This window comes from Podarcis pityusensis (assembly GCF_964106645.2).
Source record: "Podarcis pityusensis genome assembly, chromosome: 2".
Taxonomy (NCBI): domain Eukaryota; kingdom Metazoa; phylum Chordata; class Lepidosauria; order Squamata; family Lacertidae; genus Podarcis; species Podarcis pityusensis.
The window spans coordinates 84,365,469-84,391,888 of NC_138029.1; the positions used below are offsets into that span (position 1 = coordinate 84,365,469).

Below are 26,420 nucleotides of genomic sequence, written 5' to 3' on the forward strand. Positions count from 1 at the left end.
TCAATATAATTGCGAAATACGTAAGATGCGATCTGGGACATAACGACCAGGCACTTCCAGCTTGTTCTACTCCAACCCCCGCATTAAGATTTATTGATAGATTCACAGGTTTCCAACTTCCGGGTTCATCTCCCTCCACGCTCCCGGCCCCGCCCCCTTTTAAGGGAGGCGTGGACACAATTTCCCAGCAGGCCTCGCGTTTCCTGCTCCGGCCCTCCTCGCCTCTCGCCCCGGCTTTTCCCATCGTCCCTTGCGGGGCGGGGCAGCCAAAGTGGCTGAGTCCTGCCTGGCAACGGAGGAGAGCCGGAGAGCGAGGCCGGGAGGCGCAGGGCAGAGCGGCGCGAATGGTGCTCGCGTGGCGGCTGCGAGTTCATGTGGCGCCTGCTCCGCGGCACGCTGAGAGCCCTTCCCGGCTTGAGGAGGCGGCGGCCGCCGCAGCCGCGGCCGAGCGGTTCGGGCTCCGCCAGCGGCGCGCTGCCCGCCATGGAGCGGGCCGTGGTGCGCTGCGTGCCGGCCGAGCCTAAGCTGAGCGTGTCCTTCGTGCTGGGCGACGGCAGCGCCCGGCACATGCAGCGCGACCAGGCGGAGCCGCTGGGCCGGGCGCTGGCGCGCATCGCCAACAACGCCGGCAAAGGCCACGCCAAGGCGGCCAAGAAGAGCAAGAAGGCGCGGGCCGAGGCCGAGGCTGCCGTGCCGCCGCCGCCGCCGCCCGCCGTCTGCCTCTTCTCCCAGGACGGCGAGGCCGTGGCCGAGGACGTGCCCAACGCCGAGGCCTGGCAGGACGGCGCCGTGCTGCAGATCGGAGAGGCCCGCTACCGCGTGGAGCGCAACCCGCCGGCGCTGACGGAGCTGCAGCTGCCGCGCTCGCTGCTGGCCGGCTTCCCCGTCTGCCCCAAGCTGCGCGCCGAGTTCGGCTCGCCCCGCGACTGCCTCTTCCGCTGGTACCAGGAGCAGAAGGCCGAGCCGGCCGTGGGGACAGCGGCTGCCGCTGCTGCCGGAGGGGAAGCTCCGGGCGGCTGGGTGGAAGCTCCGGGCGGCGCGGAGCGGGTCTTCACGCCCAGCAACGCGCACATCGGGCTGCGCCTCAAGCTGGTCTGCACGCCGGGCAACGGGCAGCGGCGCTACGGGCTGCCCCGCGAGGTGGAGAGCAGCGGCCCCGTGGAGGCCGGGCCGGGCGCCTGCACTTTCGACGCGCGCCACCTCTACACCAAGAAAGTGACCGGGCCGGGCCTCATCCGCACCGTCACCTACAACGTCCTGGCCGACGTCTACGCGCAGACGGAGCTCTCGCGGACCGTGCTGTACCCGTACTGCGCGCCCTACTCGCTGGAGCTCGACTACCGGCAGAACCTGCTGAAGAAGGAGCTGGCCGGCTACAGCGCCGACATCATCTGCCTGCAGGAGGTGGACAAGTCCGTCTTCGCCGACAGCCTGGGCCCCGCGCTGGACGCCTTCGGCCTGGAGGGCCTCTTCAAGATCAAAGAGAAGCAGCACGAGGGCCTGGCCACTTTCTACCGAAGGGACAAGTTCAGCCTCCTCAGCCAGCACGACATCGCCTTGAACCAGGCGCTCCTCGAGGATCCCCTGCACAAAGAACTGCGAGACAAGCTGGCCCCCTATCCGGAGGTGCAGGAAAAAGTGCACCAGCGGTCCTCTGTGTTGCAGGTAGAAGTTTAAGGGAGAGGGGGATAGGGAACTGGAAGTTTGCTCTAAACTAAGTAAGGGGACCAGATCCAGAGAAAGGCAGGCTTCCTGTGCTTTTCATGCAGAAATTGAATAGGTACGCCTTTTTCAAAGCTGTCTCTCCCTTAAAGGTTCACCAGGCTGCTTCCCTTTACATCCCACTGCTTTGGGGCCAACTGCTCTCCCCTCAATACTCTTCCCAGGCCACACACCTCAGTGGTCCTGTTCCAGGCCCTCTTCAGGTCCTTTTGTCTTGCTGGAATGTGTCTGAATTGTAGCAATGCCTCTTGCTTGCCTTGAATGGAGATTTCTATGTTGGGGGAGGGGATATGGAAACCTTTGATTCTTGTGTGTGTCAAAAATGCATAATAGTAAGAGTCACATCCATTGCTCTGGCTACTTTCTTTTACTTCTTGCCCAGCCCATCTCAGGCATTCAGCCTCCATATGGTTGCCCATAAGGGAATAGAAAGTTCCCCACCCCTGGTCTATAGCTAGGTTTGAGCAGAACTTTTTTTTTAAAAAAAACACCCCATTAGAAATAGACCATCAGTCATGTATCCTAAATCCCCAAGCAGACATTGCATTGTTGTCTGTAAGTGCCTCTTTTCCTCTAGAGCAGAAGTAGGGAACCTGTAGCCCTCCACATGCTGTTGGACTCCAACTCCATCCACTCAGCCAGCAGAGCCAAACGGTCAGGAATGTTGGGAGTTGTAGTTCAGCAACCTCAGGGTCAAGGGCCAGAGGGTTCCCTATTCCTGCTCTACAACTTTGATGTCAAATGAAGGAGTTACAGCTAGCAATTCCAAATGGAGTTCCACTTAATACTTGTAAGCAGTGTTAGAAACTGAAATATGAAAACTAGGAATTAAATGGTACCTTAAACCTAGGTTATGGGTGCAACAACAGAATGTCTGGGTGCACTTTTTTATAACAAGAATACAGTGCTGAAAATGAATGAACTGCGGCTAAAATATTACGTTGATTTTTCACATGGTCTAGGCCTTCCTCTGCCCACTCCCCTAATATTCTTAAGAGGGTCTCTTCTCCAGTCTTCAAAGAGTAGCCAGAAGTGGGGAGGCAGAAAAAGGTCCTCCTTTCCTTCCACTCTGCTGTTTTAATCTGGAATCTTAGTTGTGGTACTGCGCCCAGAGCTCAGAAACTGCTGCTGCTAATGAAATTCCCAGTCGCAAAATGCGCCTAGAACAATGGCGCATTCAAACACTACTTGTAACAGAACATGGCTTGGAAATGGATGCCAGGATATAAAGAAAGGGGAACAGAGTAAGCTTAGTTCAGTCCAGCTGGTTGACAGTGGGGGTGGGGTGAATGAGAGACCCGCACATCACATCTATTATTTTAGGCCGGTAGCTTTACTAGCACAGAATTGTTATAAGAAGTCAGTTTTAAAATACAGTAAGCCTGCAACCTATGCAGGAGTTATGTGCCAGGGTTCACACCCAAAGCGAAAATCATGTATACTGTAGTAAAAATCCATTGGGTTCAATGGTGGATGAAGTTGCCCAAGTCATTTTTCCTGGAAGCCTGCCCCCTTTCCACCTGCTATCTATCTATGCATCCATCTATCGCCACATGTGTAAAGCTGAATGCACACAATATAGATGCACGTTGCCAGCTTACAGTACTTTCTGGCTTACCGTAATTTCCATGTTCCTTGTAGGTTTCTGTTCTTCAGTCAACAAACGATTCTTCCAGAAAGATTTGTGTTGCCAACACCCACCTATACTGGCACCCAAAAGGTAATTCTGTTAACAATACTATGAACCGTTCTAGGGTATATTTTGGGCCCTGGGGTGGGTTATAAATTCAGTATATTTATGTATTTCAGTATTTCTAGTCCACATTTTCATAAAAAATACAGCATGTGTTAAACAACAAACAAAATTACAATGCCATCAGTAAAAGCTGGGGGGTGGGGTAGAATCCATGTTTCAAAGACCTGTCTGAATATCATATTTTTCTGGAGATGTATAAAAGTAGGCAGGAATGATTCCTGATGTGGGGAACCACCAGAAGGATCCAATCAGAGGATCTCAGTGGTCACAGTTCTAAGAGCCCAAGTTATTTAGGGCTTTGTGAACTAGCTCAAGAACCTTGACTCTAGCCCAGTAGCAAACTGGCAACCAGTGCAACACTCTCCTGTGAACAGCTGCTGCATTAGTTGCAATTTCCAGCTCAGATGCACGGGCAGCTCCACATAAAGCAAGTCTTGGGGTTATCAAGTAGTAATATATATGCAGTGTGTGAATCCTTCCATGAGAGCTGTTGACTGAACTGACATCCTGAGTAGTCTCAATAAGGAAAATGCTTCCTAGCCTAATAGCTGGACAAATGTGTGTAATTCCAAAGGAAAAGAAATACAGTGGTACCTTGGTTCCCAAATGGCTTAGTTGTCAAACAAATCTGCTCCCGAACGCCACAAACCCGGAAGTAAGTGTTCCGGTTTGCAAACGTTTTTCGGAAGCCGAACGTCCCATGTGGCTTCTGACTGAGTACGGGAAGCTCTTGCAGCCAAATGGAAGCTGCGCCTTGGTTTCTGAACGGTTTCAGGAGTTGAACGGACTCCCAGAACAGATTAAGTTCAAGAACCAAAGTAACTCCTGACACACCCTTGTGATTTGTAACTATGTGAGGCAGAAGAGCTGTTGTTAAGCATGGATGGGGTTAAATACTATTTTTGGGGGTGTGTGTGTGTGTGTGTGTGTGTGTGTGTTAGTGCTTAAGATTTCTCAGCTAAACTAGGACTTGGCTTTTTTGAAATGGCTTGTACTTGTAAGTGGTGATAAAAATTCCTTGGACGGTTTGGGGTGGATGTTGAACGACTTAAGCTGAATTTTAAGTCTTATTGGTTGAAATGACTTTAAGCCTGAATGTTAAAAATAGGTCCTTATTTTTATTTTGTCCTTAGGTGGGAACATCCGTCTAATCCAAGCTGCAATAGCATTGTCTCATATTAGGCATGTAACACATGACATATATCCTTCTACTCCTGTCATATTCTGTGGGGATTTTAATAGCACACCATCCAGTGGAGCATATAGTTTCATCAGTTGTGGCAGCATTGCTGAAGAGCATGAGGATTGGGGCTCAAATGGAGAAGAGCAGCGGTGCACAATGTCTTTAGCCCATCCATTCAGACTGAAAAGTGCTTGTGGAGAACCAGCTTATACTAATTACGTTGGAGGCTTTCATGGATGTTTGGACTACATTTTCATTGATGCAAATGCTTTAGAGGTTGAACAAGTAATTCCACTGCCAAGTCATGAAGAAGTAACCACTCATCAGGCCTTACCAAGCGTTTCACACCCTTCAGATCATATAGCACTAATATGTGACTTAAAGTGGAAGTAGACTAAAAAAAAGTTGGTATCCGTTCCTTTCTCTTAAGCAAGAAATTTGGGCTACTTAGGAGAATTCAACTTGAATCCTGGCTTGGCTACCAGCTTTTACAAAAGATAATTGGATAAAAAGTGTTTATATGCCTATTAGGAATGTTAAACCAGATTTTCATCTCTCTGTAACTTGTCATAACCAGAATGTTCTTATGGCAAATACTCCCCCTTTTTTACACTAATAAGGAAAGCAACCAATGTTTAATGCTTCTTTTAAAGTTAAATTATCTTGTTTCCTTTGCATATGGTTTTTGATTAAGGGTATTTTGTTTAAACTGAATTTATATAAGAATTGGAACAACTAGAAGGGTTTTGGTATTCTCAGCAAGTAGTATGCCCTGTCAATATATTGCTGTTGCCTTTTGAAAAGATATTCCTTGACAAGCTGCCAAAATTGAATACACTTATGTTGACCCAACACAAATGTCCATATCAAAAGTTAGCATTCCAAAAATGATCTGACACAATTACCTGCTCTCAGGCATTGTTGGGGGGGGGGGCTGTCCATGTAAACCAAAATAATTGTGCATAAATAAATAAAAATCATGAGTATATGTGAAAGTGTTGATTCCCCCCCCCCCGAGTATGTAAAAGGTAATCTACAGTGATTCTGAAGTCTTTTGATAATGTACTGAAGTGTAAACAGAACTTGAAAAATACAGTTTGTCTCATTTGCTCTTAATATTGCAATTGATTTATTTTTCTAGTTGGCTGTGTCTCTATGCAATGAAGTTCTGAATTTCCAGTTATGCATGCTTCACAGCATAGAAACGATTCACTTCAAAATGTCATGTTATGTATGATACAGGGCCGCTTTGGGGTGAGAGGATAAATCTGTATACGTATTATATATTTAGATATATATTTGGGAAAAGTGACATGGGAGGAAAAGTCTACAAGAGAAAGTTGCAGTAGTGTAGTCACAAGTTGACTAGAGCACAAGTTTAAGCAACAGGTAAATGAGTATGGGAACACAAATGCCCTTAAAGAGGGAGTGGACTGTATAAACCTTCATATATATACTGTTCTGATACGTTTGTACCTTGTTAAATGAGTCTGTTGCTTTGCTCAGCTGTATGAGCATAGTGGCCTCTCCAAGAACTGTTGAAGACAAAATGTGGGCAGCCCCAATGTGTACAATCTTGCATGAACATGTGAAAAAATAACAGATTTATCTGCTAATAACAGTGATGAAGAGAGAGAACACTACTGATTTGATCTTCCCCCAGTTCTGCTATCATACTACTTGGAGCTAAACCATGGTCTGTCTGAACCTGGGCTTTAATGCCAGACAAAGGATGTAACCAAGGTTTGTTCTTGGCTTACCTAGGCTTGCACTAAGCCAAACCAGGGCTCACCTGTTGGTAACGTGCAGTAGGAGGACCATGGGAAAGGTGAAGCAGCCCTGGTTTAGCCTGCAAATAGCCGCACACATTCATGCTTTGGCATGGTTTGCCTTAGTGCTGCATGCAGACTGGGTCATTGTATGCTTACAAGTGCTTAGAAGCCCTCCTTTGTGCTGTATCTGTGATGCTTTAAAGAGCTCAGTGATATTGGAGACAGGGCTTGTGTGTGTGGCCCTTAAACCATCTGTGTTGGGCCTTGCATGTTCAGGAAAATGCCTGAATGGACTTCACCACCTTACTTATCCATACTTATCCAAGTGTTTCCCTAACCTCTGTCTGTTGTTAATCAGGTGTAGGTTACCCACTCTGTTCCCTCTTTAAATCCCTCTTTAACTGTGCCTTATTATTTTTTAACAGTCCATGTCTTTGCTCCTTGACCTTGCTTGTTATTGCCAATCAATCCCCAAAGCACTTTTACGCTTGTTGCAGGTTGATTTTAAGTGTCTGCAGTTAAATGTCTGTGGTTTCAGCATACTATTGGTAGGAGTGTTAAATAAGAATAAGTGCCAGAAATACCACTCTAAATGTTTTTGTCCAAGGAGGGGAGCTAACCTGTGGCCATCCAGATATTGCATTTAATCAGCCCCAGCCAGCATGGTCAATAAGAGTTAGTTTGCCAACATCTGGAGGGAAAAAGATTAGCTGCTCCTGGATTAAGATTTGCTAGATCAACCAGAAGAAACCTGGAAGGATACTTGTTTATACTTCTTGCAAATAGAAGCAAACAGCTGCTTACCTATTTCTACCTTTACTTTGTATTTTCCATTTTCATATAACAGAAATTTCAGTCTATGACAAACTGTCTGCTATACTATATACCATGAAAGGTGATATAAATATAAAAATATAAGAGGTGGAACAGAGAGGGTCTGCCATCTTAGAGTCAAAATTCCTGGGTGCAGCATTATATTCCAGAACCTTTAAGAATGAGAATCCTGGATAGTTTTCAAGCTTTGAACAAGGTAACCCATATTTGATGCGTTTTATGTTACCCCCTCATATGTAAAAAATAAACTGGCAATACTTAAGATCTATCAAATCTATGCTATGATTATAGGTATAACCTAAATTATAGGCATACTCTTGTATTATTAATCCAGCCACTGAGTCTAGTGAATTTCATCATGAAATATTCACCCTCCAATTGGTGTTACTTCTGCCACATTCAACAAGCTTCAAAACCTTACTTTGCCATTGACCTTTCAGCTGTATTCTTTCCTACACTACATTTCCTACATACTTTCCTACACTACCACGTACTTCAGTAGATCAGTTTTATTTATGCTTCTCCTCTAGCACGGCTGTAGTAAATCAACTTGTTTCAAGCTGCTCTTCAGAACATGAATTTTCCAAACACTGCAAACCTCTAACATAGGATGGAAGAATTACTAAGCCCAGCAGCATATAACCTTTAACCTTTACTGTCAATCTTCTCCAACTCTTGTGAATTCCTGATTTGGCCTATTACTGACCCGAGTGTTGTGTAACAATGCCACATTTTATATTCTTTTATAAAGAATGTGGTGGCGGCGGTGGGAGAAAAGAGTGGGGGATTCTGGTATGTCTGGTGATGTGATAGTGGATCTATATAGTGGTATACTATATAGACACTATATTGAACAGGTATGGGGAGACCTCGAGCTTTTAGCCTCCAACTCCTGTCAAGGATGGTCAAACCCTACGCCAAAGGATAAATGGACATAAATCTGGTATCAGGAATCACAAGACAGAGAAACCAGTAGGAGAACACTTCAATCTCCCAGGAGATCTCAAAGTAGCTTTCTTATTACCAAAGAATTTCAGAAATAGACTGGAAAGAGAAGTTGCTGAATTGCAACTTACCAAACTTAAAACCGTGGAGAGACATGGTCTGAATAGAGACATTGGATTCTTATCTCATTATACATGATAAAGCTATTTTTAGCCATCTCACCCTTTGCTTTTTCCTGTAAGACCAATTGCAGTCAACAGGTTTACCACACCTATCAGCCAATCACCCATTCGCACCACCCTTCTGAGTAATACCCCTCCCCACCCTCTCACTATATGTAAGGGTCTGGTGACTTCTGTTTCAGTGTATCTGAAGAGGTGTGCATGCACACAAAAGCTCATACCAATAACAAACTTAGTTGGTCTCTAAGGTGCTACTGGAAGGATTTTTTTATTTTTCTTTCTGACTATGGCAGACGAACATAGCTACCTACCTGTAACTAGAAGGATGGCAACTGTAATCCAACGTCTAGAGAGCAAGTTCCCTGCACCTAACACAAAGTAAATATTAATTGGCCCTATGACCGAAGCAACAGGGCGGATTGTAATTATCAGAGATACAAAAAGAACAGAGTGTCAAGATTCCAGACACAACTGCAGAAGCTGTGTATTTCACAAAATGTCAGGTTCAGATTTCTGTTCACGCATGTGCTACCTCACAGGGTTTCTGCAAGGTGGCAATTCAACACATGCTTCAATTAATTGTTTGGAGAAAGTGCATGATTCAGATGTGTTAAAAATAAATGGTTCCCTTCACACTTACTGCTGCTTTAGACTTCCGTCCTACGTGTAGAGCAGTCAATGTTGCACACCTTAGAGTGTAGAAGCATGAAGTTGCTCTGAGAGTTTCGCTTGCAAAGCACACTAATTTTCACTTTATAAAGGTAAAGGGACCCCTGACAGTTAGGTCTAGTCATGGACGACACTGGGGTTGCGGCGCTCATCTCGCTTTATTGGCCGAGGGAACCAGCGTACAGCTTCTGGGTCATGTGGCCAGCATGACTAAGCCGGTTCTGGCAAACCAGAGCAGTGCACGGAAACAGCATTTACCTTCCCGCTGGAGTGGTACATATTTATCTACTTGCACTTTGATGTGCTTTCAAACTGCTAGGTTGGCAGGAGCAGGGACCGAGCAACGGGAGCTCACCCTGTCGCAGGGATTCGAACCGCCAACCTTCCAATCAGCAAGCCTTAGGCTCAGTGGTTTAGACCACAAAGATTAAATATGAACATCCAAGACATTTCAAAAGCAACCGTGCCTGTCCTATATAATGAGTTATCCCATAAATACTGCATGAAGTGCCCTCAGCCTGGTGAGGACTTAAAATCCCTTATTGTAACTCTATATACCAGGGATGTCCAACCAGTACATCGTGATCTACCGGTAGATCCCTAGCTGATCCTGGAAGACTGGGATCCTTATCATGTACAAAAAGTTATGGGGGAAAAGCTAAACAACTCTGGGCAATCCTCCCCCCAAAAAGCTCAACTCTGGGCAATCCACCCACGCATGCTCCTCCTCCCTCCAATGACAATGGGTAGATCACTGCCAGTTTTTTTTATACTGGGAGTAGATCACAGTCTCTTGGGAGTTGGACATGCCTGCTAAATACCAACTTAAATTACAATAAGAATTCAGGGAGTTCCTTACTGCAGATAATGATACAGCATTGGAATCTAATACAGTGGTACCTTGGTTCTTGAAGTTAATCCATTCCGGGAGTCCGTTCGACTCCTGAAACCTTTCGAAAACCAAGGAGTGGCTTCTGATTCGCTGCAGGAGCTTCCTGCACTTAAGTGAAAGCCGTGTCAGACATTCAGTTTCCAAAAAATGTTCACAAACCAGAACACTTACTTCCGGGTTTGTCGCATTTGGGAGCCGATTTGTTCTGACAACTAAGCCGTTTGAAAACCAAAATACCACTGTATTTCTGGTTTACTGTATTTCCTCTCAATGTGCCAGTTCCGAATTTGGCTGGAGTAAAATGGGGGGGGGGGGGGGAGAGGAACACTGAAAACTCAGCTTAGGAAAGAGGGATATGAGAGTAAAATACAGACGATGTTAGATTTTCTAAGCAAGTGAACTACAGGAAAAGGGTTGCTAGCAAGCACAATGCAGTCCTCTCCAATTAAGTATGAAACTGACACACTATTTGGGCAGTTTGTACTTTATTACAATTTTCAACTGTTAGTACTCTCATATCTGGACATTTTAATTTAGATTTACAGCTTCAAAAAACACTTTTACAGGATTTTAGTCTTGATGATTAACCAACTACACTGTACACAAGTTTAACTGCCCATCTTAATTTTTTGCCAAATTGAAAACAATTCAAAGGCTATTCAGATCTGTGTTTGTGTTCAAAGTACAGAAAAAACTCCGTTTATTGAAAAAGAATAATCTGTCACACATTCATATTATCAGTTCCACAAACTTAAGATTCAAGGAGCATACACAAAGCTATACATCTGTTTCATTTTTATTAAGAATAATTCTTAGTAGGTTACGAAGAAATTAATCCATTGAGTCTGAAGAATTTTCCAAAATCTGTCTTCATGAAGATATGTTCACCAATAAACAGTAAACTTTAGCAGAACTATTATACACTGGGCAAAACAGGCTGATATCAAAAAGCAACATGCAACAACAGAAAAAAAGATACAATATAAAGGAAGACAATCTGCTGAATATTGAAAACCTCAAAGAGCTTGTTGCAACTGGCACAAAAATGTTCTACCAATCAGATTCAATTCACACAAAGGCAAAAGTGGGCTGACAGAACCCAAGGGGTTAATTAAATGTTCCTCAGTGCAGAATATTTGAATAGTGTTTTAGAGCATTTTTCTGACGAACAATAATAGGAAGTGTTTTTATAAGAGAGAGAAATAAATATAAATGGAATGCTAGATTAAGTCAGCAGACTGTCTTAAGGAATGAAGTAAGATATCAGTAACTTAAAGAAGAAAAGGGGGAAATCTTTTTAAAATGTACTTAATTTAATTGGGGCTCAAGAAGCATTCAAACAGATTTCAAAAGTCACAACTATATTCAGGCATTTAGGCTAACAATAGAAGTAAAAATCAGAAGATACACTTTTTCCAAATTAAGGAGTTTTCTTTTTAACCCAAGCATATTGTTACCCTGGCAACATATAGCTTGGGTGAAGAATAATTGGCAACAAAATAGGTCAAAATGCTGTAATATCCTGCCCAAACCAGTTCCAGATACTGTACTGTATAATAACCAAGATGCAAACTAATTTTGATGTAACAAGCCTAGACCACTTATATCAAACATGTCCCTGGTGCGAAAGTCATCCAGTTAGCGCTTTGATAGCTCATTTGACAGCCAGTCAAGTCCCTCATACAGACCAGTTCCTTGTGTAGCACAGGTAGCTTGAACATACCACTGTTGAGAATGAGAAAGTGAAATATTTAATATCATACAGTCCATTTTTGAGCACGTTACAGCTCTCCAAGACAATATTCTCATGCCCACCCCCACATCATGCAAGGCAAATTCAAACATCAGAACACAAAGAAGCTCACTTGGCCAAGGCATAGATTAGAACATGGCAGGAAGACCAAGTAAAGTGAAAAACTAGAAGGGCAACACAGGCATTATGAAATCTCTAGCTGAAACATCAAATGAAAGGTCTTAAAGAGCCATCACTCAGCATAAAGGGAAAGTAGCCAGTCCATAGAGCTGCTGAAGACAGGAACATACAAGCAGGACATTCCACCACCCAAAAATGTAAAGGGGTAAGACAGATGCCATCGCTAGTAAACACACACACGCCTTTATTGTATGGAACTATGACTAACTATGACTATCAGAAAAGATAAATAGTAGTCATTTTCTCTGCGCAAATGCATGATAACAGAACAGTAAAGGTAAAGGGGCCCCTGACCATTAGGTCCAGTTGTGGCCGACTCTGGGGTTGCGGCGCTCATCTCGCTTTATTGGCCGAGGGTGCCAGTGTACAGCTTCCAGGTCATGTGGCCAGCATGACTAAGCCGCTTCCGGCAAACCAGAGCAGCGCATGGAAACGCCAGAGCGGTACCTATTCATCTACCTGCACTTTGACGTGCTTTTGAACTGCTAGGTTGGCAGGAGCAGGGACCGAGCAACGGGAGCTCACCCCGTCGTGGGGATTCGAACCGCCGACCTTCTGATCGGCAAGTCCTAGGCTCTGTGGTTTAACCCACAGCGCCACCCGTGTCCCTTTTAGCAGAACAGTACTAGCTCCAAGAACAACCTTCAGTGATTTAAAACCTAGCAGAGGAACTCAACAGTTTGGATCCAAGGATAGCCTTTGTTAGGCATTTCTACCTACATAGAATGGGAAAGAAAAGCACTTGCTATTCATACGTTCCAACCCACAGAATATATCAAGATAGGGAGAAAGCCACATGGCAAACTATTTTTGCTTTACGGTACTTACAGTTCTGTTGCGCAGGGACTGAAGGCCTAGTTTATCTGTCATTTCACTTATTGCCATGGCATTTGGCAAGTCTTGTTTGTTTGCAAAGAGAAGCAGCACTGCATCTCTCAACTCGTCTTCCTGAAGCTGGAGGAGGAAACACCATGCTAGTTATTTCCCCTATTGATAGTTGTTACCACCAAAAGTACAAGTTAGGGAGGCTTCGGGGCTGGCAATATTTTTGTCCTTCACATTTCTCCCAGTAGTTTTCAGTAGCTAGTTGATTTAGTTACCATCAGTGCATGTAAGTAACTCAGACAAGAAACGCTATGTCAAGGTAGGGTGATAGTTGCAAGAAGGATTTCACTGAAACCACATACGGAAGTTCTGAGAACCACCACCTCTCATATTATTGCTTCTAAACACAGAACAGTGCATCCTAACATCCCACGCTAAAATATCTGATGTTTTTGTAAATTAACCTCTCAATTTTATTAGATATGGAGGACTAAACCATCGGAGTCAGACACAGAAGGAGTTCAGATTGAGTTAGCGGCAGTTACCATTTTCTGGAGTTCTTCTGCTGCTTCCTGGATTCTCTCTCTGTCGTTGCTATCTACCACAAAAATGAGACCCTGAAAAGAAAGTGTATTTCTTATCAAGCTTGTTTGACATCTGAAATACCATTCAAATAAAATCTGAAGTCACCATTATAGAGATATTTAATGAATCTTTACTCCTGTGACAAATGGGAATATATGCAAGAAATCAGAAGGTATCAGAGACCAAAGATCCATGTGAACTATTCTATCACAATGGGCTAACACCTCAGAAGGGCCAGGGACACTAACAGTTTAGTCTCATTGTTTATTTTTAAAGCAACAGTAACATATTACAACTTCTAGCAGAAAGCAATACTCTCTTCACCAGAGGAATTATTGCGACAGTGTCATCCAAGTCAACATGAATACAAACATTTTTATTTGCAATTCACAAAGTTGTCACAGCAGGCTGCCAAGAGTGCTTCTACATCACTAGGATGGTTTGGCTATAATAGTTGTTGCAATGCATGGAACAGTTACGCCAAGTCACGTTGTTCAGATGCAATGATGATGGTGAATGAAATTTCTTCCCTACCACAAGTATAGGTTTTCAAAATATGCTCCAATCAGTGAATAGTCAGGCTTGGCTCATGTTTTCCACCAGCTGTGATCCACAGACCTCATTGCTGTTTCACTGCTGGTAATTTTTCGTAAAATTGCAGCAAAAAGTATTTGAACTGCCTGGTCAGAGAGAGGCAGCTGTTCACTCTGCAAGCCCAACAGGTAAGAGAGAGAACCATCAATAAACTACACCCACCCACATGATAAGGGCCATTAGTCTCCAGAGGTATACTATTTTCATTGATGCAGTTAGTGATCTGTCTGTGGCAAGGACATAATTGACTCTTGAACTCAGATCATTATTTGCTTGGCCTCTGAAGAACCAACTTGAGCATACATCCTGCTATGTGCACAAGGCCATTAAAAGGTGGAATGCAAGACTGCACAAACAGATGTCTCCCTCCCTCTGCCCACTCAGAGCCCATGTGCCCCCAAAATATGTTTGAGGGTCACCCAACCCTCTGAAGCAAAATCTGAATGTATATGGAGGGCTGCAGGGAGCAAGAGAGGAAGCACAGCCTACTTATTAGTTTGAGGAAGGGTGACAAAGAGCACATGGAACCATATTGTCCTTTTAGGCCTAACTGAATGCAAATTATTGCCTATTAAAACCTTGGACAGCTTGGATTCTGTGTGCCTTAGTACTAGTTAAGTCCACAGTAGCTTTAATGGTCTCAGGAAAATTATCACAATGCCGATTTGAAAATTCCAGTGTTTTAAAGTAGCACTGAAAGTTAGTGTTGGCCTATGCTGCTATTGGGATTATACTGGGGGTGGGGGGTATTAGTACAAATCTTTTTACTAGGCAGTATAACTTTACACCAGTCTACAAAAGAGAGAGTGAAAATGGATTTGGCAAAGCATATGTCAGAGGAATTACCTGTGTGTTCTGAAAATAATGCCTCCAGAGTGGCCTGATTTTATCTTGACCACCAACATCCCAAACAGTGAAACAGATGTTTTTATATTCTACTGTTTCCACATTAAAACCTAAATGGAAAAAAAACACACACAATTATGACAATAAGGACCAGCAAGCAACCAATTTTCTAGCACTACTCAAGCTAGGCAGATGTGAGCCCGATGACCAGGAGAACATGGGGTGTCTTAACTTCCTAAAGGACTATGAAATAAATTTAATAAATGTAAAGTCACCAAGATCTGCAATTACAATTTTACATATTCATGCTTCAAGCTCTAGGTAGAGCAGGTATTTGCCAAACATTTTCAGAAGACTATTACATGTTAGTTTTCAGAACAATTCTGGTTTCTTTAATTTGTCTATACAGTAGCACCTCGGCTTACGTTACCCTCGGGTAACATAAACTTCGGGTTGCAAAAGTGGCAAACCCGGAAGTTTTTCATTGCGCGTGCATGCGCAGAAGCGGTCCCTCTGGTTGTGGAAACTTCAGGATCTGACCGGAGCTCCGGAACGGATCCCATCTGCAACCGGAGGTACCACTGTATTACAAAGAAATATATTAAGACCTGGCAGAAGAAAAGCTGGGCTTAGAAGCAAGCAGTGTTCCAAATTCACCAGGAGCATTTTTGCACATGGCTATCAGCCGCTTGCGACCAAGTGAAGACGTCAGGATGACACCTGAAGTCTCCACCATCTGGAGGTGCATGCCTGGAGATCCCTAGATCTTGACTGTTTTCACACACCAGCAGCACATCCTGTAGAATTCTGTTATTTTTTTCTCTGCACAATCAGAATGAATTTCAGGAAAAGTCATATTGAAAAATACGACTTTCAAGCTACCTGGCCCAAAAATGGCAAGTAGGCATTCTGTTTTGGCAACTGTAAGTAACCCTGGTTTAAGGAGCCATTTGGTGCCTATTATCTGAGTTTCTAACAATGGAAGCAAATGGAAGATGTTGCTAAAATCTATGTAGCAATCACAAACATCTTCATCCCCAAGTGTTACATTGGTTCTAGGATGCTCTCTTCGTTGGCTTTGCTACCCAAAGAAAGAATCCCCCATTTCAAGGAAAATTCACAATCTTTCAGGAATTGTGAAATCCAGTAATATGTACCATAAACATAGTGTGGGAACAAACTTCAGGAGTTCTACCTCTATCTACCTCTGGCAAGTTGCTCTATATCAATTCCTGAAAACATAGAATATATTTTTTTTTGTTTCAAAGTTTTAAACAAAAACGGTTGTTAATACTGACAATATGTATCTGATCTTGCTTACCAATTGTGGGAATTGTAGTGACAATCTCTCCTAACTTCAGCTTATACAGAATGGTCGTTTTTCCAGCAGCATCCAAACCAACTAGAGAAAACAAATGTTTATTAGTTTAATAAAATGAGCACCCCATTTCATAAAATCTGTTTTGACAATGAAAAACAAAGACTGTGGTACGTTTTAAAATCAAATAGTTAGTTATTACTTTTAAAGATGTTTTTTAAAATAGAATTTCCATTCTGGGTTAGTTCAGACATAATTTTACACCATGTAAACCAAACTAGATATAACACATGTTCCATTCTTTCATTGTACTCTGCAATTCCCTCCCTAGTTTGTCAAGTAAGCCACTTATTTGCCTTACATCCAAACTAGACCTCACTCATAACAGCTGATAACCAAAATTTTGAGAAGTGCGGCTCTCTGAAATAGATTCAGAGACAGACAGCCTGTAACATCAACTGAAAATTGCAGTTTTTGGCTTTCTGTGACTATTTTACTGCTTTTAAAAATGAGACCAACATCCTTGGTATTATGTATGAACATAACATGAAGTTCCCAGTAGCTTCCTCGGAGTACGGCTAACAAACTCAGTGTTGGCTTTTAACAAACCATAGTACAGTCGTACCTTGGATCCCAAACGCCTTGAAAGGCGAATGTTTTGGCTCCCGAACGCCGCAAACCCGGAAGTGAGTGTTCCGGTTTGCGAATGTTCTTTGGAACCCGAACGTCTGACACGGCTTCCGATTGGCTGCAGGAGCTTCCTGCAGCCAATCGGAAGCCACATTTTGGTTCCCGAACATTTTGGAAGTCAAACAGACTTCTGGAAAGGATTCTGTTTGACTTCCGAGGTACCACTGTAAATGGCAGAGGTTAACACAAAGCAATCAGAGCATAAAAGAATTTATTCTTTAATAATTGAGTGGGATGTAGGGTGGGGGAATCCTGAGACCTCTATATTACTCCATCTGACAGTGAATTGAGGGAAGGAGTAGCGACAGTGCTGTAGTCAAAATAGGGAAACTGAGAAACAAGAGGTCAGGGGAACCCCAGAATTTGTAAAAGTAATGGCATGAACAGAATCACTATTGCTAGGAGTGGAGGATACACTGCAGTATTTTGTGGCAGGTCCCACCCATTAGAGCAATTCCCTTCTTCTCCATGAACCTTCAGAATATTTCGAACATGAGTAAACAATAATGAAAGTGCACCTGGTAGCTAGATCACGCATCCAAAACGGTTTCCAAAGCTCATTTTTTACTGCTTAAAACTTAAGAAAACAAGGAAAATTATCCTTGTATAACATAGTGCAAGAAACCTTGGTTTACTATAAATTGCAACTGTAAATTATATAAGCTCAAAATCCTATGGTTTCTACCCTATATGGTTATGGACCCAGCTCTACATGGAGTAACTAAAATGTTTTAGTTTCTTTTCCCCACTTTACTGTTAGCTGATCAAGTACAAACGCTTTAGTACATTTTTTTCAATAAAACAAGTTTATAAGTCTTCAAATAGTAGTGGAATAGGTCTTTTACTAGTGCAAGACAAGATGTAGTCTGAGATTGCCTGCAGCACTGACTTGTACTTGACTTGAGTACACCGAATGTATTTTGTGGGCAGAATAGTAAATCATTAGGGACTATTTAATTGTTAATTAAGGAAATATTAAAATGCGGGGTCTGAGCTAGAAGAAAAATTAAGTTGTGCTATAAATTATTTTCACTGCATTCTTAGCACAGTGCAATCTGGGACTGAATGCTAAAACACTAAATAAAAACAAATTACTGCATCTTTAATTTTTTTAAAAAACCTTCAGCAAATAGTTGCTAGGGTAGAGCCCAAGGACTATGGCACTGTCCAAGGTATCTTCCGTTTCTTGACTAAGCTATCAGAATTATCCTATACTGCATATTAAAAACTGGCTTTTCTATTTTTGCATCTCCCCTATTATCCATTATTTCACACCAAGCAGTGTTGAGCAATGACAGTATACAATGAGGTTGCTACCCTGAGAACTGAGTGGAGGAAAACTGCTCCTTTGTCACATACCACAACAGCCCTCTGCAGCCACAAAACAGCTTATCTGAAAGTGGGGAGAACCTCCTGAACAGCATTTTATGGGGCACAGGGATTGTTGCTCAAACATGCACAACCAACTAGAGAAGCTATTAGAGATTAGTGGGGTTACAAGGAATAAGAAGGGACAAGGAACCACACTTCCAGTCACAGTTCTCAGGATCCAAGCTAACAAATCAGGCTGATAATTTTTCAATTTAAAGAGAATACATGATGGGCATAGCGCTTCTTTGCACCTGCATGAACTATGCCACTGCAGAACATAGTTGAAATGATTCCCCATCACCACCTCAGGCTATTACAGGGAATGGGAGGCTTCCTTCTAGCCCCCTCTACTTGGTCAAGGAATGAGAACTTGAGGAAGCCGTAAGAATGAAAAGGGGGCTTTGTTATGTCCAACTGAGATCCTTTTACATACAGGTGCTTCACTTGCATGTGAGAAGCCTGTGCAGTGTCTTCCTTCCTACAGTATATTTAGGATCTTGGAATAGTGCTTATTATATTGTCTTCTGGCATTTGGTAAATGAGAATGCTTTCTTTTGATGTTATCTAAAGAACTTTCCGTACAGGCTGGAAAGTTTAATGTGCTGTCTATTTTTTCAAGCTCTGCTGAGTGAAAAATAAATTCAGCATGTTCTTACATATTGACAGTATATAAAATGTACAAATCTAAGATCTGCAGCTTCTAACGCACTGGTTAATGACCAGTCTTATGTGAATAAATTGGGTTTTTTAAGTTATAAAATTGTTTTGTTAGTTAAGCCAAGAAATATTTACAGAAGAGGTTTTTATAAAGAAAAAGTCAAGTGCATGAATACATGCCATCTAATCTTCATGTGACCTGTAAATCCTGTGGCTGGGATTCAGAACTCCCGTGAGAGGTACTTCACTCTAGGAGTCTCCTGCTGGGGAGGTGGGGACCTTTTGCTCTGCAATGGATGAAATTTTGGAATGATGTGGGAAATGGTGCAGGGAAGAATCAACAAAAAATGCCTCCCCCCTTCTCCAGCTGTACATCATCTGAGTTTGAAGGCAACAACAATTTAGGATGCCTTAATGGGAGCCTAAGATCTAGATGCTCAAACTGCTCTTAACACCAACAGTGGTAAAGCTGGATATATAATATACAAGCTACAGTAATCTAAAGCTATGTAACAAAGTTACCATCAGATAAGTTAGTATTAGATGTAAGCAAGGTTCATTACCACTTCATGTGGTACCTATCTCCTAAAACGTTCCCTGTGAGAAAGGAGGGGGGGGGGACTATAATTATTATTATTTATTGAATTTACATACCACCCTATACTCAGAGCTCTGGGAGGTCTTCAGGGCTAGGATTCCATCTTTTTTTGACCTTCAAAGTGCACAGATAAGGGAGACTAGAAGGCATTGCTTTGTGTTGATTAATGCCTGAGCAAAGAAAGATGGCTAAAAATGAAGTTGCTTAGTGTACATTGAGAAGTGCTGAAGGCAACTGGTTTTGACTGAAGGGAAAATTGAGGACAGTCCAGGTGAAGCTGTAACAGGAAAATCTTTGGTGTGTAAGGTATTTGCATGGGTTGGGCATATTTTTGAAAAACACACGAAAGATCCATTTTACTTTTCTATAAAGCTGAATGTCTACTATAATCAAAGCATCACCATTCCGATTAGCAATATAAATATCTAATGTACCATCTCTAACAATATCAGTAATTGCTAGGGAGAAACCAAACATCAGCTGCTTTGTGGGAAGCAACATGAGAATGCTAAGTGTTTTGAAGTAGTTGATAAGGCTCCAAAAGTCTTAGCACTACTAGAGACACAGAATACAACTTAGTATTTTTAATACTGGCAGAAGAGATAAATGACCTGGTTTTGAGTCCACATCTATGTGTAGTCCAGCCAAAATGAAAACTTAAACACACATGGTACTGTCTCATCAGCAATTGCTAAGAAGAGTGCTTCACCTACAGTGACACACATACAAGCCTACTTCACCCCTCCCCCTCCAACACATGCCAGGAGGAGATTGGAAGCTTCCATTTCCTTCTTTGAAGTAATCCAAACCGTGAAGTGTAGTTAGTTTAAATGATGGTTTATTGCAACAAGACCACAGCTGGTTTTGACTTGTTCCAATAAACTATAGTTTATGCTACCCATGGTTTGTGATTGTCAGATGTAATGACAAACAAAATTTATTTTAAATCTGGAAATGGATTCTTTCAATCTCTTTCTCTGGCATGTGTCCAAAGAAACAGGAGGAGGGAGTGCTCAAGTCCAAGTAGGCCTGTTTGAGTAGCATTAAGCCATTGTTTAGTGTTACGCCCAATGTCTGAATTATCATCTCAGACACAAACACAAGAGATAATTCTAGAACAGACACTGGCCTTTTAAAATTCAGATTACAGTAACAGAAGTCCAAACAGAACTTCAACACTCAAAACAGTTTGTGACTACATACTATCATTCTGGAATTTGAAATGAAATTTTTAAGGGGAGGTATGTCAGCATGTTTAGCATCATAATCATAGGATATTCCCACATGCATTATAACAATAATCCATTTTAAGTCTCAGTTCTCTCACTAACATAGTTCAATTGGCTGCAAAGTGATCTGCCAGGAAAGACCCCTTGTGTTGTGCTTAACAGCAACCATTTGAGACAATTAAGAGCTGGTATTTAAAAAGCTGTGTCTAGACCCTGGACACTCAGGGATCCAGGATAAAACAACACTAGCACTCATTAATTTGATGGGGAATGGTTAGGGTGCAATATTAACCCTGGCTGGCAGCAATGGAGCTTTATGGAGTTGTACAGCCAGTAATGCATTCACAGTGTGATGCTCATGCTGGCCAAGGCAAGGGAAAAAACACCAGCTTTGGGCAAGCATATAGGAGAGCTCCCTTGCACAGGGTTGGACAGAGGGCTATCTCCACACCATCCAAAAGCCCTCCAGCATGGTGGATCTTAGGCTTGGGCTGCTCTGCCCAAGGATGACAAGACAAGACAAAGCACATATGGGTGACATTTACCATTTTAAAATTGCAGCTATGCATCCTTGAGACAACAGAGCAATTCCAAATTCAAAACCAATGACCTTTCACAACAGCCACTGTATATAATTAGGGCAAAATCCTAAGTTAACATACCAGGCTATCAACAGGATACAGGCAAAGAGTTATAAGCATCTTTCTGTGAACCACCCAGCTCAGTACAGTATTGATTTGTGTAATCTTAAACTGAATGAACCAACAAGGCAGGGCATGCCCCTTAACTCCATACATAAAAAAGCAAATACAAAATGTGCATCTCATTTTAATAAAAACTAACAAATACTAAGAACCCTCCCTATCCAAAATACTAATGGCATGAAGCAATGTGGATATCTGCACACTGATTCTTCACCATCCCAAAAGTGTTGTGGGATAGGATGAGAGGAAGGGGAAAAAAAAGTTATGCTAATGCAATTGTCTGTAACAAAAAAACCCAAAAAACTAGGAGACAGCCGTCAGTGTAACTGACTCTTCCATTTTTATTTGCAGTATAATTATTACCGCATTTCGCTTTACATTCCTGCATTGGAAGAAAAATGGTGCGTGTATTATGTATGTATGTATGTACGGTATGTATGTATTAAAAGAACAATTCCTACGATCACAACAACAAACGCGAAGGCTCTCTGTGTGCGCCGAGGGTTAGCGAGGGATCAGACTGACGGCACCGGACTTATTTTGAAACACAGGAAGCCCATCGGGACGGAAAACGAACCCACATCCTGAAAAGAGCAGAAGGCCCCGGGCGAAGATAAATTCCGCTCGTTCTAAAAATGTCTCCCAAGGTGGATTCCTTAAGAACGTCCTGCAAGGAGGGCGGGGGGGGGGGGAGGCCATGGAGACCCTCCCTTCCTCTCTCTCCTTCTTTCTCCCCCCTCCCTCTCTCCTTGTCTCCCGACAGCACAAGGCCTGGCCCGAACAATGCTGCCTGCCTGGCGCCCGCCCGCCCCACTGCTGTGCCTTCCCATCCCAGCCCCCGCGAAGACTCCAACACTCCCCCCCCCTCGCTAGGCGAACGGGGAGCGAGGGAAGCAACCGGCCGCCGGCTCCTCTGCCCGGGGTGGGGTCGCCTCAGGCCCGGCTCGCTACCCCGGGCGGAGCGGGTGTGGAATTGAGGGGGGGGGTTGTTGAAGCGCCTCTCTCTCTTTGCCCGCCCGTCTCACCCATGAGGATGCGCATCTGCTTCTTGCCGAAGAGGCGCGAGAAGAGGGAGGAGATGGTGAGGCCCATGGCGGCTCCCGGCTGGGCGGAGGTAGCGGCGGCGGCGGCGCAAGAGCGGAGCGGGCCGAGTGCAAAGGCGGCGGCGGCGGCGGGGAAGGCGAAAGCAAGAGGCCCCGGTCCCTCTTTCTCGCTGCTTCTCTTCCTCCTCCTCCTCCTCCTCCTTCCTCTCTCGCTCCCGCAGAGACGACGAAACCAGCTGAGCCTCAGGAGCGGGCGAAGGGCGACCGCGGCGTCCGCGCACCGGGGCTGATCTGTGTCGGGGGAGCCTGGCTCTCTCTTAGCTCTCTCTTTTCTCTCTCTCTTTGCCACGTCACGGCCGCCCCGGCTCCAACGCGGACAAAATCGCGTCACGCCCGCCACATCCTCACCGCGGCACCACCCACACGAACCTCGAGCAGGCCTCACGACACGCAGGAAGACTACGGCTCCCAGGCCGCTTCTCGCCGCCGCAGCCTTGGCGGGTCTGGTTTTCGGCTCGCGAGGCACGATGGGAAACGTAGTCCTCAAGAGGCTCGGCTGCTTGCCCCTCTGGAAAGAGAGTTTGTGTGTGTGAGAGAGAGAGAGAAAGGCGCAGGGAGTGCTGGGAAGTGTAGTAGTCTCCCCCCTCCTTTTTCTTCTTCTATCGGCTTCCCGTCTGCTGTTTCTGCAGCAGGGAGTGCTGGGAGTCATTGTCACCTCGTGCTGAGCTTGAGGCCTAGCCCCTTCGTGTGGATGGTTAGAGAGCAAAGGCAGTTGTGGAGCCACCGGCAGCCATAGACCTCATTCCCACAAAGCAGCAAATGCAGTGGTGGCAAACCTAGTCCTGGACTATATCACTTCAGAGTTTGGGGGTGGAAATCGTGTATATTAAAAGCTAAATGTTAGGCGCTTCTGCTTCTCCCTGACATGCTCTATTTCTAGGTGCAGGGAGGAGTCTTATGAGACTGTACTTGTCGCTGGAAGTGGTACAGCAGATTTACCACTGCACCAGCCGCTTGTGAGACTTGTCCAGATTATACTAGAAGGAACTGGTAATGTCACATTGAATCAAATCCTGGATCCCCAAATCTCTGCTTCCCTCAAAAGTAATTCTTGCTCATCTGGAAGGATTAATGACACAGACACATCCTTTTTTTCTCCTTATATATTTCTGTAGTTAATCATGTTATTTCTCACGAAGAAGAAGACCATAATGATTTTAGATTGCCTGCATTTGAGAGAGTGGTGCCTGTTCACCTTTCAACTCAGGATCCTGTTTAATTATTTCCTTGGAATTTTAAAGGAGACATATTCCTACATAATGAAAACAACTCCAGGTAGATGGTCCCCAGATTTATTTGTCTATAAATGATGCTTGTAATGAAAGCAAAGTGGGAAGGGCAACAAGACTTCTCAAATGTTAATAAATGTTTGCTATGAAATATTGCCCATCAGTAGTTGTGCTGGATTACAGGTTATTTGGAATTTAATATCTGATACGAGTATATTAATAAATTCTCAACTCCATCTACAAAAAGAGAAATAGCTTCTGCTCAATCCTAATCTGGTTTGTAACAGAATCACTAGAATGAAGTACTGTACATGATGAGGTCTTGTCACTTGTGTTGCAAGACTGAGGTGTCCTTAAATTGTTCGCTTTGGATCACTGTTTTGGTATAGGGTATGATATTACAGCAAGGGAAAAGGTCAGCTGGGATGCCTCAGCAAAAATAGATTCATGGTAGTTCTGTTTGATTATTATTCTTGCAGCTGGCAGTTGACAGGTGGAGGCAGAGTTCAAGGCAAGAATGCTGCTACCACAGCACAGAAACACACTTATCATTCCTCTCCAGGTATTGCTCTTCAGTGTCTGGTATGTCCACATAAAAGCTCCCTTCAACTTTTTATAACGCTTTTCTTAATAACTTAATTTTGATACAGTTTAAGTTTCATAAAGACTTTAGAAAGGACCAACTGTTTATTATTGTAAAATAAGTATTGTTTATGTCACCCTTTACCAACCTTGTACTAGAGCTATTTGTCACTGATGTGCCGAGAACTCTGCTGATCAAGTCACATGCTTTTTCAGGGCACCCAGACCAAGCGTTTTCCACACTGTCTACATCTTTTCCCTTTCTTTTTTTGTACAAAAGGTTGGAACCTTCTTAATGAGGTACAGGCCTTCTTGAAAATGAGCTGAACAGAATTCCAACTGTCTCACCATGGCCATTGTTCTCAATTAAAAGAGCTTCTTTTGTTCTTTTGCTATATTTTCGTTTTCACTCATGTGCTCATTTACTAAAGGTTCTTTAGCTAAAGCTAGTTCACAGTCAAAAAATATGTGCATTATGAAGATTTTCCTCTTTTTTTTTTCACTGCACAGCACATTTATTGGTTCCAGGGATCCCTGTAGGTCATTTCAAGAATTTTTTTCCTTTTTAGTAATAGGCACTTAATTAAAATAATCATAATGGATTGTTATCGTGGCATCTTGCTTTTGTGAAAACAGGGCTCCCCTCTGTATGGCCCCAAAATCTGCTCCAGAGGGTTAGGGGACTCACTGGGTGCATCGAAGGGCACAAGGCAGAGGAGAAAGAGGAATTCCATTGTGCCCATTAGGACGGCATTGGATCTATCCTAAAGATAGTAAAATGTGTCAACTATTAGTACCTGGACTTCAAAGGTTAAAGCTCAAATAAAATGCAATATGTGTTGGTCTAGATGCACCCTTAAATTAGCAGTAATGGCCTTCTTGCCCTTGCTGATAAATTTAGCCCTGCTGTCTCATAATTTGGCACTATTATCTCTTGGCCTAAGGGCTCATGTTTCACTGTAACGATTCAATTGGTGTTGTTCTACTGATGGAAGGCATCTTTCTGCCATGGACTGGCTAGATGCAGAGGAGTGGCGGGAGGCACCAACTGGAGAGCCCTCAAGGAAACCCTCAGGGAAGAAGACCCGGAGCCAGTGGATTGGTGGTGGGATGACGGTGAATGGTCAGAGAAGAGGGAGCAGACTAAGAGAGGTGCCAGAAGCTGAAGAGGTAATAGGGTTTAGTGAGCAGGAAGAGGCTGTGGCAGAGAGCCAAGGAGTGGGGCCAGGACACAAGTGAGGCAGGCTGCTGAAGAATCCAGGGAGTCTCCCCTTCCTGCTGTGACCAGCTCAGCTCTCCCCTGCTCTCCTAGAACTTGCAGTGAATGAAGAGGGCAGAGCCATGAGAGACAAGGTGATGGAACTGTCGGCTGCTGGGGAACGAACCTGGGAAGGAGCCTTAGAAAGCTTTGGGAAGGTGGGGATCTTCAGTCCTTGCAACTGCTTCATTGGGTCTAGACCTACAGGGAAGGGTTGCTGTGACCACTAGGACTGAGTTGCTTTGTTTCTTTGAATAAAGAGTTAACTTCACCGCCATCAGGTGCTTTATTATTTTATTGCTGACTTAGCCAGCTCCTGACACTGTCACAAGTGGAAACGGAAGGGAGAACATAACAGTAGCCTTCTGGATCAGTCCAATGTCCCAGGTAGTCCTGTCTTCACAGCAGCCAACAATATGCTTGTAGGAAACCTGCAAACAGTACTTGCGCACAGGAGCGCTCCCGCATCCCTTGCCCAGTGATTTCCAGCAACTGGTATTCAGAAGTATTGCAGCCTCCATCTGCCAATGGAGCACCACCAAGTGGATACCGTCTGTCTCTGGTATGGTCCACAAAGAAGCAAGAAGGGACAGGCAAAGTTGGGGAAGCAGCACAAGACTCGAGGCAGTTGCTGCTGATAAGTAGCATGCACTTTGACCCAATGCTTGCTTCCCCAAGTCTAGTGTCAAAAGTCCCACACAGTTATGCATAGGATTTCAGCCGCAGAATTATAAGCAAGAATGAAGTTCTTCATAGTAAGAATTCCACTGGATACATGTTTTTATTTCATGTGGTTTACTGAATAAACACGGACAAAGTTTCTGTAAAAGTGAAATTTATTTGCCTTAAAAAAATACATTTAGAAAATAAGCTAATGTAGCTAGTTCCAATATACTATGCAATGCTTCAGTTAATGAAGATTTAATGGCCATATTTTAAAAAT

The 26,420-nt window shown here is 43.7% G+C and overlaps 2 protein-coding genes and 1 long non-coding RNA gene across 3 annotated transcripts; 2 read left to right on the top strand and 1 right to left on the bottom strand.

Moving 5' to 3' along the window:
* The first annotated feature begins 197 nt into the window (after window positions 1–197).
* Window positions 198–5,777, top strand: PDE12 (phosphodiesterase 12). The gene is made up of 3 exons (XM_080987529.1): window positions 198–1,665; window positions 3,364–3,442; window positions 4,612–5,777. The coding sequence occupies exons 1-3, from the start codon at window positions 373–375 to the stop codon at window positions 5,052–5,054; spliced, it is 1,815 nt and encodes a 604-aa protein (XP_080843655.1). The 5' UTR covers window positions 198–372; the 3' UTR covers window positions 5,055–5,777.
* Window positions 5,778–10,423: 4,646 nt separating this feature from the next.
* Window positions 10,424–22,834, bottom strand: ARF4 (ARF GTPase 4). The gene is made up of 6 exons (XM_080996818.1): window positions 22,331–22,834; window positions 16,060–16,140; window positions 14,739–14,848; window positions 13,259–13,330; window positions 12,717–12,842; window positions 10,424–11,680 (listed from the first exon to the last, which is right to left on the bottom strand). Exons 1-6 carry the CDS (start codon window positions 22,395–22,397, stop codon window positions 11,594–11,596), a joined length of 543 nt encoding a protein of 180 aa, XP_080852944.1. The 5' UTR covers window positions 22,398–22,834; the 3' UTR covers window positions 10,424–11,593.
* Window positions 22,835–23,009: 175 nt separating this feature from the next.
* On the top strand, window positions 23,010–26,306 carry LOC308472197. Its single transcript, XR_013983327.1, has 3 exons — window positions 23,010–23,116; window positions 24,117–24,219; window positions 24,500–26,306. It is a non-coding gene; the product is annotated as an uncharacterized lncRNA (long non-coding RNA).
* The last annotated feature ends 114 nt before the right edge of the window (window positions 26,307–26,420 follow it).

Coding starts and splice junctions, on each gene's coding strand:
- PDE12 (XM_080987529.1), top strand. CDS start 373: ATGTGGCGCCTGCTCCGCGGCACGCTGAGAGCCCTTCCCGGCTTGAGG. Junction 1,666..3,363: donor AGCGGTCCTCTGTGTTGCAG/GTAGAAGTTTAA, acceptor TGTTCCTTGTAG/GTTTCTGTTCTTCAGTCAAC. Junction 3,443..4,611: donor CCTATACTGGCACCCAAAAG/GTAATTCTGTTA, acceptor TTTTGTCCTTAG/GTGGGAACATCCGTCTAATC.
- ARF4 (XM_080996818.1), bottom strand. CDS start 22,397: ATGGGCCTCACCATCTCCTCCCTCTTCTCGCGCCTCTTCGGCAAGAAG. Junction 16,141..22,330: donor GCAGATGCGCATCCTCATGG/GTGAGACGGGCG, acceptor TGTTTTCTCTAG/TTGGTTTGGATGCTGCTGGA. Junction 14,849..16,059: donor CACTACAATTCCCACAATTG/GTAAGCAAGATC, acceptor TTTTCCATTTAG/GTTTTAATGTGGAAACAGTA.